The following is a 15,284-nucleotide window of genomic DNA, read 5'->3' as shown; positions in this document are numbered from 1 at the left end:
CTGGTGAAGTGGCTATCAGTCAAACATGGTGTAACAATGTTTTAAATGTGTAATGGTGATACTGAGGAAATTAGACATGATTTTTGTAATCACATCAGGAAACAACTGTTTTGCATATCTATTCATTTTCAGATGTCTACATGCTGAATTTGATGTTCTATTTCAGATTTTTACAAGGGGCATTTATGCATGTTGTTTGCTTTTTGATGTCCTTGGGCTTAAGGTGAAATCTTCAAACTTTATGGGCTTATTTAGTTTTGTAGGTCTCTGTAGTCTTGTTTCCTTTAGTTTGCTCTTACATATACATCTTCATCTTTAAAAGTTCATTTTTAGTGATGTCTTGATTTCTCTTTCATTAACCCTTCAGTTTGTACTGATATTACAGCCCCTTAAATAGGAATAAAAAGGAAATACTCCATTTTTCTGAGAAAAATGAGCTCCAAGGACATTATAAAATTTAAGTTGTGTTTGCTAAGCACTAGCCCTAGCTATCATATAAAGAAATAATACATGCCAAGTACTTGATGCTGTAAAATTGGTGCTCTTAGCTTAATTCTATGTCCATTTGAAAACCTGCATTTCAAGGGGTGCCTGGGTGGCTCAGCTGGTTGAGCATCTGACTTTGGCTCAGGTCATGATCTCATGATTTGTGAGTTTGAGCCCTGAATCAAGCTCACTGCTGTCAGCACAGAGCCCCCGTCAGATCCCCTGTCCCCCTCTCTCTCATGCTCTCTCTCTCAAAAATACATTAAAAAAAAAAAAGAAAACCCACATTTCAGCAATTCCCAGATTGCTTACATGCACACATGTGGATGTCCAATGCCTCTGGGCTTTTCTCTCTCTTTCTTTTTTAATGTTTATTTTGAGAGAGAGAGAGAGAGAGAGCGCGAGCGAGTGAGCATGAGAGCACACATGTGAGTAGGGGAGGGACAGAGAGAGATGGAGAGAGAGAGAATGCCAAGCAGGCTCCATGCTGTCAGTGCAAACCATGAGATCATGATCTGAGCTGAAATCAAATGCTTAACTGACTGAGCCACCGAGGTGCCCCTGGGCATTCTCTTTATGCTGACTCTTTGTTCTAAGGCATAAGAGGAGAATGTGTGTTGAGTCTAGGTAGACGAGAAAGAAACTAATTTTAATTCTTTTATCAAATAATAGAAATCTGGATCACAGTGGAACTTGGAGGGCTGTGGTGGGAGAGCACGTAGTACTCTTTTATTAGACATGTAGCCAGAAGGTCCCCTAAGCCTCTTCAGTTTATGAGTAAAAATAGTTTTCCATTAATGGTAACCCCAAGTTGTTGTCTTATGGTGCACATGTGTGTAACTGGACCCTGGTGGGTGTCCTGTAGTTGCATATGAGGCTTCCCAGCGTGGCTCACATGTTATTGAAACCAGCCCTGTTATGTTCAACCTATGCCAATCCATGTAAGACTCCTGTCTAGAAAATCATTTAAGATTGGGCTCAGGCTCCCCCAGCAACTGTGGCCATGGCTGTCCGAGACAGGTACAACTTGGCTACACTGAGGGCTGCCTTCCTTTGCTTTCAAAGCTGTAGAACCCAACCAGGCCAAGTGGGCCTCATATTATTTTGGACATTTTTGGTTATAAGTGACAGAAACCCAAATCAACCTGGCTCAAGCCAAAAGAAGGAACTTTATTAGCTTGTCTAGCCAAAAATAGAAGGGAGGGTAGGGCTGCATTCCATTTGCAGTCTTCCATTTCTCTGTCTCTTGGTTCTTCTTTTCTCTATCTTAGGTTCAGTTTAAGGCAGGTCTTCTCTCCGTGGAGTAGAGACCAGCACTAATTTTCCTTTCTTTCTTTTTTTAACTGTTAATTTTTTTATTGTGTATTCTTCTTGTTGGTAGATTTAGTTTCCGTTAACATATGTCGTTGGTGATTATTCATACCCTTAGCTGATGGATAAGGCAAAACAAATTTCTGTTTCTCTTTGAAACACGTTGATTTGAAGTATCTATATTTTAAGGTTTGTTCGCCAAAAGTCCAACATCAGCTGTTGTTCAGTGTTATAATTAATCATCTTCTATTTCTTTGGAGGCAGTATAACATTTAATTTTTTTCAAGTTTATTTATTTTTGAGAGAGAGAGAGACAGAGGGTGAGTGGGGAAGGGGCAGAGAAAGAGGGAGCAGGTTCCAGGCTCTGAACTGTCAGCACAGAGCTAGATGTGGGGCTCGAACTCACGAACTGAGATCATGACCTGAGCCGAAGTCAGATGCTTAACTGACTGAGTCACTCAAGCGACCCTAGGGGCAGACTTTTGACTTAAAACCAAACAAAAAATCAGGCACCCCATCTCATCCTCATAAGCCAAACTCCAGTATGTAAAGCTCAGTAGGGCAGATTGTGAAGTCTTTCCATTTCATCTAAACTTTCAGCATTGTTTGCAAATTGCAAGTTGGAAAATTAAGCTAATTTTTTTTCTATTTCCTTGATTAATAGATCCCTTCTTTACATACTTTTTGTTTCTAGATCTAATTATGTCACAAAATTGGTATATACATTTTATGTGGAGGAATTTCTTCCTCCAAAACATTCTAATAAAACAACATAGTGTATTATAAAGGATGGTATCTTATTTTTATGATCAATTAATTTTGTGTAGCTTCACTGATATATAATTGACATATAATATTGTGTAATTTTAAGTTACACAACATACTGATTTGATATAAATGTATATAGCAAAATGATTGTCGCAATAAGGTTGGTTAATACTTCCATCACCTCACATAGTTGTCTTTTTCCTTTAGTAAGAGCTTTTATGATCTACTGTCTGTATCCCTATGTTCATTGCAGTGTTATACACAACAGTAAAAATATGGAGACAACCTAAATGACTACTGATGCACAAACACATCAAGGAAATGTGATACACACACACACATACATATACTCACTCATATATATATATATATATATATATATATATATATATATATGTATATATATAGGAATATTATTTAGTCATAAAAAAAAAGAAGGAAACCTGCCATTGTGACAACATGGATGAAACTTGTGGACATTTTACAAAGTGTAATAAGTCAGACAGAAAAAGACAAATATTGTGTGATCTCACTTATATGTAGATTTTTAAAAAAAACTGAAATTACAGGGGCGCCTGGGTGGTTCAGTCAGTTAAGCGTCAGCTTCGGCTCAGGTCATGATCTCATAGTTTGTGGGGTTGAGCCCCGTGTTGGGCTCTGTGCTGACTGCTCAGAGCCTGGAGCCTGCTTCAGATTCTGTGTCTCCTTTTCTCTCTGACCCTCCCCTGATCGCACTGTCTCTCTCTGTCTCTCAAAAATAAATAAAAAGCATTTTAAAATTTTAATAAAACTGAAATTACAGAAACTGAGAATAAAATGGTGGTTTCCAGGGCCTGGCTGGTGGGGAAAATGGGGAAATGTTGATCAAAGGGTCCAAACTTCTAATTATTAAGTTTACTTAGTTAGGTTAGTAAGTTCTGAGGATCCAGTGTGCAGCATGATGAGTATAATCAACAATCAACAAACTGCATGCAGTTTAACATTGCTATGAGAATAAATCTTTAAAATTCTTACCACAAAAATAAAAAAAATATTGATTTTAGATAGTAGACAAAGTGAAAAGACGTGTCTTCCTTCATACTTCTATGAAGAATCATGGAATTGAATCTCATTGGCTGCTTTGTGTCATGTGCTAACCCCGACCCAGTCACTCTGATGGGCCAAGTCCCAGGCATGTGACCACCACTGGAGGGAAAGGGCCTAGAACTCCGCACAGACTGAGAGTGGGGAAGGGGTGGCTCCCTCAAAGAAATATGAGATGCTGATACTACAAGAATATAGAAACAAAGCTGAGATTAAACTAAATAGATATTTATTAAGTGCTTTGTCCCCTTTGTTCTGAGCCATAGAATTTCTACAGTGATTCAGAGAATGCTCTTTTCTTCATTCTGTTTTGCAATTTTTGTTACGTGAGCCAAAATTTCACAAGACCCTTTGTGAAAGTGCTCTTTCGACTTTACTTTCAGTCTTCCTTTTCTACATAACTCTGAACTGGTCTAAGGAACTCAGGTGGGAGACTCACAACTTTTGGACCCTTCTCCTTGTCCCCTTGGCTCAAAATGCTTTAATGCCAAAGCTTTCTTCATTAGTCCCTATTCCTCTCTTGTATGAGTCAACTCTTGCAAATGCACCCTGCTCCACCATTCATTAGACATCACCTGTTGTGAGTTGAATTGTGTACTTAAAAAAAAAAAAAAAGCCTTCATTCCTAACACTTTGTATATGTGAATGTGACCTTATTTGGAAATAGGGTTACTGCAGATGGACTCAAGTTAAGATGAGGTCATATTGGATTAAGATAGGCCCTATTCTAATGGCTGATGTCGTTACGCAATGTGAGAACTTTGGTCACAGTGATACAGAGAGGGGAAATTGCAGGTGAAGGCAGACATTAGAGTGGTGCCTGTATAAACCAAGCAACGCCAACCACCAGAAATCAGGGACGCGTATGGGAGCAGTCTTTCCCTAGAACATTCAGAGGGAGCATGGCTCTACTGGCACTTTGATTTGGGAAGTGTAGCCTCCAGAACTGTGAGAGAAAATTTTCTGTTGTTTTACATCACCCAGTGTGGTACTTTGTCATGACAGCTCTAGGTTACTCACATACTGCCCAACTTTGCATCAGCATTTAAGCTCAACGAGGATAAAATACTTCATAATATTTCAAACTAAAGTATAGAGAAGTCAACCGATTTGTCCTAAATCCCACAGTTATTTAATAATGTCCAAGCCAGCACTAAGAACCTGGGTTCCTGTCTCCCTAGTCTAGTGTTCCTTCAAATCCTGGGCTTCTCTCTGCTTCTCTCTGTGGCCTAAGGAAGTCTGGATCAAGGAAGTCCAGCACTGAGCTTAGCAGAGAAGCCCTCTGCCCAGTTGCACCACATTGGCGGATGGGACCCATTAGTCTTGAGAGCCAGTCATTGGGCGAGTATAGGAGATAAGGCGTCAGGTGTGGGATTAGCGCTAGTGTATCACCTTTGGAGAGAGGGACAGTAGATTGCAGTTGTGTGAGAATGGGAGGGGGTGCCAAGAACAGCTTGGGAGCAGCAGGTACTTGGAATATGCATTTTTTTTACTCAAATAATAAATTTTCAAGAGAGGCTTGGCCTTTGGAGCTGAAGGAAAGGGTGGAGGCAGTACAATGTCTCACCTGAAGGCAGTGGTGTCACTGCAGCCACTTGCAGAGTCTAGGGTCATGTTGGGATTGATGAGAACTAGTCTCTGTTCCATAGGGCACATACTTAAGCTAAACGACCTGCCCGAGGCATTAAGTAATCACAGATGGGGGAGCATGTACACAGCAAAGATTGTTATTCAGGTCTGGGAAGTTTGTATTTTACAAGTGCTTCTCTAAGCAGAGACAATTTTGATTTTTAAGGTCTTGCTAAAATCTGCCAGGACCACCTGCCTATAATCCCTCCTGGGAAAAATAAAGAATGGAGTTTTCCCTCTAGGTCAATGATTCTGTGCCTTCAAAGGGTCCAAGCATGTTATGATGATGGTAAGTAATCTTGTTATTTCTGCTGACTTGTGAGCACGAGATCTGGGGTCTTCTCAGTCTCAGTCTGTCCCATGGTCTTACCATGGGGTCTGCTGGAGTCGCTGACTAGCACAAACTAAATGTAATTCAGAATTCCATGAAGGCTGGAATACACAAGCTAATGCATTAAACATCACCAAACTCTGGGGTGTAAACTGGACTGTTTAGCTACACATTTAAATTCCCTACCCTAAAGAAATGCAGTGACCTAGAAGCAGAGGTCTTGGATATACATACATTGCTCGATATTTTATACTCTATTATATATACGGAAGGTGGGAGATTTGAGTGAAATATCAGCAAACAACAGCAAGAAAGTGAATGTGTAAAGTTGGAGATAATTGCTTTTTTCTCTTCACTAGTCTTTTTCCCAGTCACTGTGTTATTGCTTTGGTATGTTCCTTTTGTTCACATTTTTAAAAAAACAGTAGGAAAGGATCAGAAAGCAGTTAATGTTGTATTACCTGATAGAAGAAATTAGTTACTCTAGAAATGACCTTAACGTGGCTGTTATTCTAAAGGCAGGCACCCTTCAGCCAGGAATCCTGTAAGGTTTGCGGCTGTCAGCCATCTGAAGGACATTAGAAAATCAACCTCATACCCAGCCTTCACACCCTCCGCCAGGTCTGTGATAGGCAGACAAGGGGAACAGTACTCAGCAGGCTGGTACTTGTCAAGTGAAGCTAGGATGCTTTCAGAGGAATTTAAATTGGATCAGGTTTTAACATTCATTGCTTTATCTTTGATATACTCCCAGGGACTTATAATTAGAGATATATGAAAGAGAAATAACCTGAAAAAATTGTGGATGGGTGAACTCTATACATAGGTATACGTTTAAAAAATTCTTTTTGATACAGAGATATATATTTATGTGACATCCTTGTCCCTTTCAGACATATCCCAGAAAGGCAGACACCCTTGAAGACAGAAGTTGGTTTTTTTTTAATGTTTATATTTTGAGAGAGAGAGAGAGGGAGAGAGAAGGAGGGGGAGGGGCAGAGAGAGAGGGAGACACAGAATCTGAAGTAGGCTTGAGGCTCTGAGCTGCCAGCACAGAGCCAGATATAGGGCTTGAACTGACAGGGTGTGAGATCATGACCTGACCAGACCCAAAGTCTAACACCTAACCAGCTGAACCACCAGGCACCCCATACAGAAGTTGTTTTAAAAAGCAGTTTGAGGGGCGCCTGGGTGGCTCAGTCGGTTAAGCCTCCGGCTTCAGCTCAGGTCAGATGTCACGTTCGTGGGTTTGAGCCCCGCGTCGGGCTCCGTGCTGACAGCTAGCTCAGAGCCTGGAGCCTGCTTCAGATTCTGTGTCTCCTTCTCTCTCTGCCCCTCCCCCTCTCATGCTCTGTCTTTCTCTGTATCAAAAATAAATAAAATATTAAAAAAAAAAAAGCAGTTTGATGGAGGCTTCCCAATACAGTCATATTAGGTAACTGCTTATGTGATAGGACTTCAGAGATTCCTTCACACACCCCCATATAGTATCACCCCCAGTCATACACCTAAAGTTCTAAAATCCCCATAGGAAAAGACATTTTGAAACTGAGAAGCCATGACTGTCTTTACAAAGACAGTCTTTTATGCTCTGAAACAAATCAATTTAGATAACACAGCAAAGTAGGAAAATTCTGCATGTTTTAGATCTTATATAACAACAGTATGGGGAAATTTCCATTTTTCATCCTTGTCTGCTAGATAGATCCACTTTTAATGAGAAGTCTATAAAATCATTTTTCCTTTGTTATAGAAAATATGTATGCTAAGAGTTTTTGTCTTTTCCTGTTTTTACCCATGCCTGTGTGTTAGGAGTCGGGGATGTGCCTACTTCTCATTGTAAATGTTAAGAGTTTTTATGCTCATGATCACCCTATCATTGCTTTTTCATATTTTCTGAATTCGCAGCAGGGTATAAAATAATAGTGATACTCTAAAATGCTCTTGCAGGAATGGTGGTTGATTTCTAAAGATTTGGAATCAAGGATTCAATATGCTTGGATTCTTTGGACCAACGTGGTTACCCCATGTCCAGGGTTCCCAGAAAGGCGGAATAAGTTTCTGTCATCCTTGGTCAACCTGCTGGCTTCTGCTTCAGGCCTGTCCCAGTGGTTAGTGTGGAGACAGGGTATTGGCCATGGACAGCTCCACTATGGGACCACAAACCCTGAGGATGTACAATCCCCAGACCTGCATTTACCTCCCGAGTCCCCTTTCATTTTTCCATGGCTTCATTTAAAAAACTTTGATCTGGGGTGCCTGGGTGGCTCAGTCAGTTAAGCGTCCAACTTCGGCTCAGGTCATGATCACACAGTTCGTGGGTTCGAGTCCCGCATCGGGCTCTGTGCTGACAGCTAGCTCAGAACCCAGAGCCTGTCTTCGGATTCTGTGACTTCCTCTCTCTCTGACCCTCCCCTGCTCACTCTCTCTCTCTCTCTCTCTCTCTCTCAAAAATAAATAAAACATTAAAAAATATTTAAAAACTTTGACCCGTATTCTGCCATCTGTGTCTCCTTTTCTCTCCCCACCCCACAGTTCACTTCTTTCTCATTCAGTAGAATATATACTATGCCAGTAGAATATATACTTAACTTTGGGGTTCATGAAAGAAAAAAATCTTGCAAATACCAGTTTCATTAAAGGTGAGTTGAATCTGTGGTCAGGAAGTGATTATTAAAACTCCTTCTTGCTCCTCAGTGCCTAAAGTATCACTATCCCATCCCTATACTGTCATTTTTAGACCCTGCAGCTTCACTGTATGAGGTGCAGCTAAAACATATCATACACAAGAGCTGATTTAATTTCTTTTTTATGAAGAGGAAATGACTCAAAATTCCTCACCTGCATTTCATACATATCCATTTAATCAATAATATGCTTTGGGAGCAGTGATAAAGTATCATTAATCTTAGTTTTCACATGCATAAAATGAGAATAGTAACTTATAAAATAGTTTCAAAGGTTTATTAACTTGGGGTAATATAAGTGGCCGGCACCGTCTAGGGATAAGGCAGATGTTTAATTAATGTACGTGCCTTTTCCCCTTGTTGAACTACGTGCTCTATGAAGAATAGATTTCTGTTTTCTGTTCCTTCTGTGGCTTCCCACAGTACATTACAGCGATCTACATATGGCAGTTAATGTTTACTGAATGGTTCTATCTGATGAATATGGAGTTCAGTAAATGAAGGCAAGGCACCGGCTGCCCCAGCCTCGGTAGTGTTAGCAGTTGTATCTTTCAGAACAGGGGCCCCCCGGGGGAAGCCTGATGTCTACTGCAGGCATGAACACCGATGTGTGATTCACGTTAAGCACTAACAAGAGACTCTAAGGTTTTTGTTTTAATGCTTTGCTTCTGCTGGGATTTGATCCTACTTAGAGTCAGGACAAGGGCAGTACAAATGAAAGACTAGAGGAATTTATTGACTGAGGAGATGTAATCTATAGATTTATGGTGAGATGGATGCAACTTGATTTATAGAGGAAAATTTTACATATCCGCTAATGGCACTAAGCTCTGGGTAATAGGACAGCCAGAATTCTCAGAAAAGACTGCTAAGTTTCTGAGGCAGTTGTGAAACCTTGTAAATCATGGGGACTCATGCTATGTCCTTCTCAAAGATACAAACTAAGTAAGTACAAACATGAGGGAATAAGTAAGCGGCATATGAACATTATTTGTAAGAATAGAGATCATTTGGGGTGCCTGGCTGGCTCAGTCAGTTAAGCATCAGACTCCTGATTTCGGCTCGGGTCATGATCTCATGGTTGTGAGTTTGAGCCCTGCATCAGGCTCTGCCCTGGCAGTATGGCACCTGCTTGGAATTCTCTCTTTTTTCCTCTCTGCACCTCCCCTGCTTGCTGTCTTTTTCTCTCTCATTCTCTTTCTTTCTCTCTCAAAATAAATAAATAAATAAACTTTTTTTTTTAATTTAAAGAAAAGATCAGAGGTCATCCAAGTTGTGTGGCAGTGAGAGCTGGAGGTCGTTATAGTTGGATGACCATCGAGTTTGTTTCCTGTGTCTCTTCTGAAAGTGGCCCAGGAAGGGAGTTGGGCCCTTCTACATATTTTATATTGACTAATTAATTATACAGACTTGTAGGTATGAAGTATGGCAGAAGCCATCTCTTGTTTTCATTGTCTGTGACCTTAATGTTTTCAATGCCATGATCATGAATGTGGTCTGACTGGCTAAATGATGCCTTCTCTTATGTGGCTTATTATCAAGGTAAGAATCAAAGACTCTGTAACATGTTTTTTGATGTTTATTTATTTTTGAGAGAGAGTGAGACAAAGCATGAGTGGGGTAGGGGCAGAGACAGAGGGAGGCACAGAACCTGAAGCAGACTCCAAGCTCTGAACTGTCAGCACAGAGCCCGACGCAGAGCTCGAATCCACGAACTGTGAGATCATGACCTGAGCTGAAGTCAGATGCTTAACCGACTGAGCCACCCACGTGCCCCTCAAAGACTCCTTTTGTTTTAATTATTTTTTGTGTTTTATTTATTTATTTATTTATTTATTTATTTATTTATTTTAGAAATAGAGAGATGCAGAGTGTGAACAGGGGAGGGGCAGAAAGAGGGAGGCACAGAATCCAAAGCAGGCTCCAGGCTCTGAGCTGTCAGCACAGAAGCCAATGTGGGACTGGGACTTGCCAACTGTGAGATCATGACCTGAGCTGAAATTGACACATAAGCAACTGAGCCACCCAGACACCCCAAAGACCCTCTTTTAAAATAAGCTCTTCTCTCCCTCTCTCTCTCTCAAAATAAATAAATAGACTTGAAAAAATAAATAAAATTTGTGCCTGTGTGGCTCATTAGATTAAGTCTGACTCGTAGTTTGGGCTAAGGTCATGATCTCACAGTTCATGCAATTGAGCCCTGTATTGGGCTGTACACTGACAGCACTGAGCCTGCTTGGGATTTTCTCTCTCCATCTCTCTCTGCCCCTCCCCAACTTGTGTGTGCACATTCATATTCTCTCTCTCTCTCTCAATAAGTAAATAAACTTTAAAAAATAAATAAAAGGACCACATAGGTTAACCTTAGACCATGAGAACCCAAACAGAGCATTTGAGATTGTTTATCTAAAAGACTGGCCCAGCCCTGTAATATTCTAAGGAAGCATGGCTCCCTCTTGTGGCCCCAAACCATGTGTCCATTAGTTTGCACCTCCTTGACTGCAATTTTACAGGAGCCAGTCATTTGCCCTCTACACCTTGAACTTTGTAACCTTCTCTTTTCATTACTATTGGTGGGAAAATAAGCATGGCTTTGGAAAATATGGGAGAGAGATATATCTGTCTTTGTTACCTCTCACGGTTCCTAATCTTCTGTTCTCCTTGCCTTTTGTGGGAAGGGTTATAGGGGATCTAACACTCGTGCTGGACATTCAGTGTTCTCAAGCCCTGTATTTCCTATCAAAGTCTGTCTGTCTGCTGTTTCTCTCTTTTAACTTACCCAAAAGAATAAGTGAATAATCTTTAAAATATTCTCTCCCAATAAGACTAGTTTCATTTTTTTAAAAAAAGGAATTAAAGGAATTTAATTGGTTAATAGAATTCGGAGTGTTAGAGAATAGGAGTTAAAATATGAGATCCATGAAAGCAGGCAAAGCTTTAGAAGTAACATGGTGAGGCATCTGGGTGGCTCAGTTAGTTGGGCATCCAAATTCGGCTCAGGTCATGAACTCACTGTTCATGGGTTCAAGCCCTGTGTTGGACTCTGTGCTGAGCCCTCAGAGCCTGAAGCCTGCTTTGGATTCTGTGTCTCCCTCTCTCTGTGCCCCTCCCCCACTTGCATTATCTCTTTCTCAAAATAAAAATAAATAAAAATAATTTAAAACTTAAGAAAAAAATTCAAAAGCAATATGTTATAAAGGCCAGAGATGAAGGACTCATAGACTAAAAGTTTGTATCTAGTTCTCAGTCACTTTTTTAAAAATTCTAGGTCACTTTGTTTTTTAAAAAAGATAAATCAGTTAAACATGGAGAGATTTCCCATAAAAACTCAACACAACTTGGATTTCTGTCCCCTTGAGCAAACTCCACATTCTCTCATGGAAGCAGTCAATGAAAGCTGGGTAATGGCCACCTGTTCTAGAGCGAGCACACGCCTTCCATTTGACCACACACCTCAGCACCCCTTGCAGTGGGACAGTTGACTCATTTCCCTCAGTTTGTACCTGCTGGACTCTTGCAACACACACTTTGTGACTCTATAAGCTCACAGCATGGAAGGCCCATCTATATCTTTATTGTAGGTGATGTTGAGCTGTAGTCTCACAGAACATTTTTTTTAACTGAATAACAGTCCAGGGACCCATGTGTAGCCCAGGTGGAGAATGCAGTTCAGACAGATGCTGTCTCTGCAGGGCAGGCTGGCCTGGAATGTCAAGGAAGGGATAGAGGGAAATCTCAGGGCATAAAGCTGTGAATTTCTTAGTTACCAGAGATATACCAAAATGTAGTTCAACTTAATGCAGAGTAAGCAAAATATCAACAAGAACGGAAAAAATAAAATGTGGATTTATCTATGTTTAGCCTATTTCTGTGAGTCTTCATTTATTTCTGTTGGTTTATTGATGCCATTGGACAAATGCTACTTGCTACTCCATGTGATTGTGTGTTTGTGCATGGCCTCTCCAAGGTTGTTAAGTCTGGGAAGACAGATTTTCTGCTCTGGTTCTTTCCCATTTTCTTTCCCTTTCTTTTTGTATCCCCCTACCCCATTTCCCATAAAAGAAAACACCCTAAAATAATACACCTTTTAGGACTATAGAGATTCAAATAAAATTTTCATCTCTTTTGTAGTTGTTCCTGCCTTTTCTTTTTTTTTTTTTTGCTGGATAAAGATGGAATCCTGTGAAACATTTTTTCTTTTCTTTTCAGGATTTAGAATGAGGCAGCGTCACGTCCTCATGGAACCCACAGGGCCCGCGGGCCACTGCCCTCATTTGGTGGAATCTATTCCTTGTGAGGACCCAGTGTGTTACCGATGGCTGGCGTCTGAAGGCATCTGCATCCCTGATCATGGAAAATGTGGCCGAGGACACCGCATCCTGAAGGCTGTGTGCCAGAATGACCGAGGTATGAGGCAAAGACACATGTGCTGTTAAGTGAAATCTGCCCTATGGCACATCACCACCCTCTAACAGGTCATTTTTCCCGAGGGAGGGAAACACAGCTTTCCTATCCTTGAATACTTCTGTTTAAGCCAGGTGCCTACACTGCTGCCGAGGAAGCTGCCTTGACTTAATATGAGGCCACATACTCCAAAACAAAACTGGATGATTATGTCTCAGTGCAATACAGGGAACCTAGAGATTTCTCTGCAGTTTTTCATTTAACAAAACAAATAGATTACAGAATTCCTCTGGAAATTCTCCAACTATCAATACCAAACAAGTTTTATTTGCCTTATTTGAGGTTGATATGTAACATGCTTTTATACATTAACAAATACTACCTTGTAAAGATTCCAGGGCTACAATTCTCTCCAATTTAAAGAAAAAAAAATGCTAAGCTATATCTTTTCATTTATGGAACATTCGACTACACTCAATTCTAGACGTAATACTGACATTTGTAAAGAACCATTTTTATATATAAATTGTCAAGATTTACAAAACTATTAACAGTGGTGTCGTTCCTTCATTGTCAAGCTTCTAGTACAATGGTTGCTTGAAATGAATGAGGTTTAGAAAACATGTAAGTCACATGGAAATGAGGAAAGTGACATTTTTAAACCTTTATCCTACAGTTAAAAAAAATCAGTGTCTCGTAAGATACGGAGTATGTCTATTAATCTCATTTATAATGCTCTTGATGTGTGGAGGGACATGTTTTGATGTATGGGGTGACAGAATCCCTAAAATAGAAATTACAAAGTGGATTCAGAGTGGCTATTTGCGTCGACACAGGGTTGACATTCAGCAGTGGTTTCCTTATTTCCCTTCTTCCTGTCTCCCCCTGCAACCACCTTTCTCTCGTCATCTCTTTCCCTCCCTTCCAGCCCTAACTTTCTTCCTTCTTCTTTCCTTTCCTCTTCTTCCTTTCCTCTTCCTTTTGATATGTCCTCCTTTCTTTATTTCTTTTTTAATCACCACCATAATTTAAGCCGATAGACACTGTCAGGCACTGTAATCGGTTATCTTATGAAACGTATTTGTTTAATTAGAGGTTAACAACAGACTGTTTTAGCTACATCCTTTTTGACAAAGTCATTAAAACTAATAGTGGCTTCTAATATCACCAAATAATTGTTGAATCATGGTAGTATATGTACAACTTATTAACAAAGCAAATATGGTCACTGTATTGCTTTTCTTTTATTTTAGGAAGAGTAGTATAGAGGTTTAAACCTGGAGTCTTATGTCAGCCACGTTGGAATTTCAAGTCAGCTACTCACCTGCTAGATGATGTCAGGAAAATTAATTAATTCTATGGAAGCATTCTTTCCTTTGGCTTTAAAATAGGTGTAATAAAACCTACCTCTCACTCTCGGATTGTGAGAGTTAAACTGGCTATATAAAAGTGATTAGTGAAGTATCTGGCACATAACCAACCATTCAAAATAAGCTATAAGCTTATTTTTCTTATAATGCACATTTATTACTGCTCTCTGCCCTGGTGGAATTGTGCAAAGAGCATTCTTTTATAATATGAAAATAATGATGAGTATTAGAATAACCATACTACCTCTTCCTCCCAACCTCCACCTGTGGAATCAAGAAGATCCCTTGGTTGAGTCCCAAAGACAAATGACTGTCAGGCTTTGTCATCTCACAGCAGGTATTAGAGGCTTGTCATGATATATTATGTCTATAGGCCTGGGGAGTTTTTTACAGTTTCACAATCTGTGTCTTCTGTAGTATTGCAGAGTGTGATACTGTCATTTATAATTAGAAATACATATCCTTCCCATTTCCGGCACGGAGCTGCTAAAACTCTTGGGGCTTCCCAAGCAAAAAGAGGAATGGGAACATCTTTTGTTACATTTGCTCTTTTGTCCTCACTTCCTGAAGTTGCTTCTGTAAAGGTGTAATGGGCATGTTACTACTCAAAAACAAAAGCAAAAACAAAGAGAAAGAAACGAATGTGTTGTTTTTCATAACAAGTGCTATTCCCCCACATCTGGGTTTATGGTAATGAGGTGATTTGTGGAAAGCACCCGAGGGTGAGAGCTGGTTGCCAGAGGAACCAACCAAATGGAGGGCTGGAACTTTCAGTCCCACCCACTGATTGCCAGGAGGGGAGAGGGGCTGGAGGTTGAATCAAACACCAATGACCAAATGATTTAATCAACTGTGGATACATAAAGAAACTTATGTTTAAATGAAGTTGCTTTTACAACACCAAGGACTTAATCATCCATTTCATATATAAAAGGTAGCTACTTTTTCGCATGGACCTCAAGTATATTGTAGTATAGAGGTGGAATTTAAGGAAAGGTATTAAGCAGGCTGTGTTGTAGCTTATGGGCAAGTAATAAATTGTATCATGTATCTTGAATGTATCATAGATAAGCTGCTGTATAATGATTGCCACTTCAGATAGCTGTGAAATTAGGTGATTAACTAGTTGTTACTTAACCTTCTAATTTCTGTATAAGTCTAATTACATGAAATAGAAGTTGGGGTTCTGATTTTTTACTTTGCTTATCCATTTGG

The 15,284-nt window shown here is 40.0% G+C and overlaps 1 protein-coding gene across 1 annotated transcript in view; it reads left to right on the top strand.

Moving 5' to 3' along the window:
- The window catches only part of THSD7B (thrombospondin type 1 domain containing 7B), a 730,459-nt gene that overhangs the window by 255,009 nt on the left and 460,166 nt on the right, over positions 1–15,284 (top strand). The window contains exon 6 of the mRNA XM_029933012.1: positions 12,505–12,702. Coding sequence (XP_029788872.1) covers positions 12,505–12,702 — 198 coding nt within the window. The remainder of the gene's footprint in view (positions 1–12,504; positions 12,703–15,284) is intronic.

Source organism: Suricata suricatta, chromosome 3, assembly GCF_006229205.1.
Source record: "Suricata suricatta isolate VVHF042 chromosome 3, meerkat_22Aug2017_6uvM2_HiC, whole genome shotgun sequence".
Classification (NCBI taxonomy): Eukaryota; Metazoa; Chordata; class Mammalia; order Carnivora; family Herpestidae; genus Suricata; species Suricata suricatta.
The sequence above is the reverse complement of the archived record's forward strand: the minus strand, read 5'-3'. Positions and strand labels throughout refer to the sequence as shown.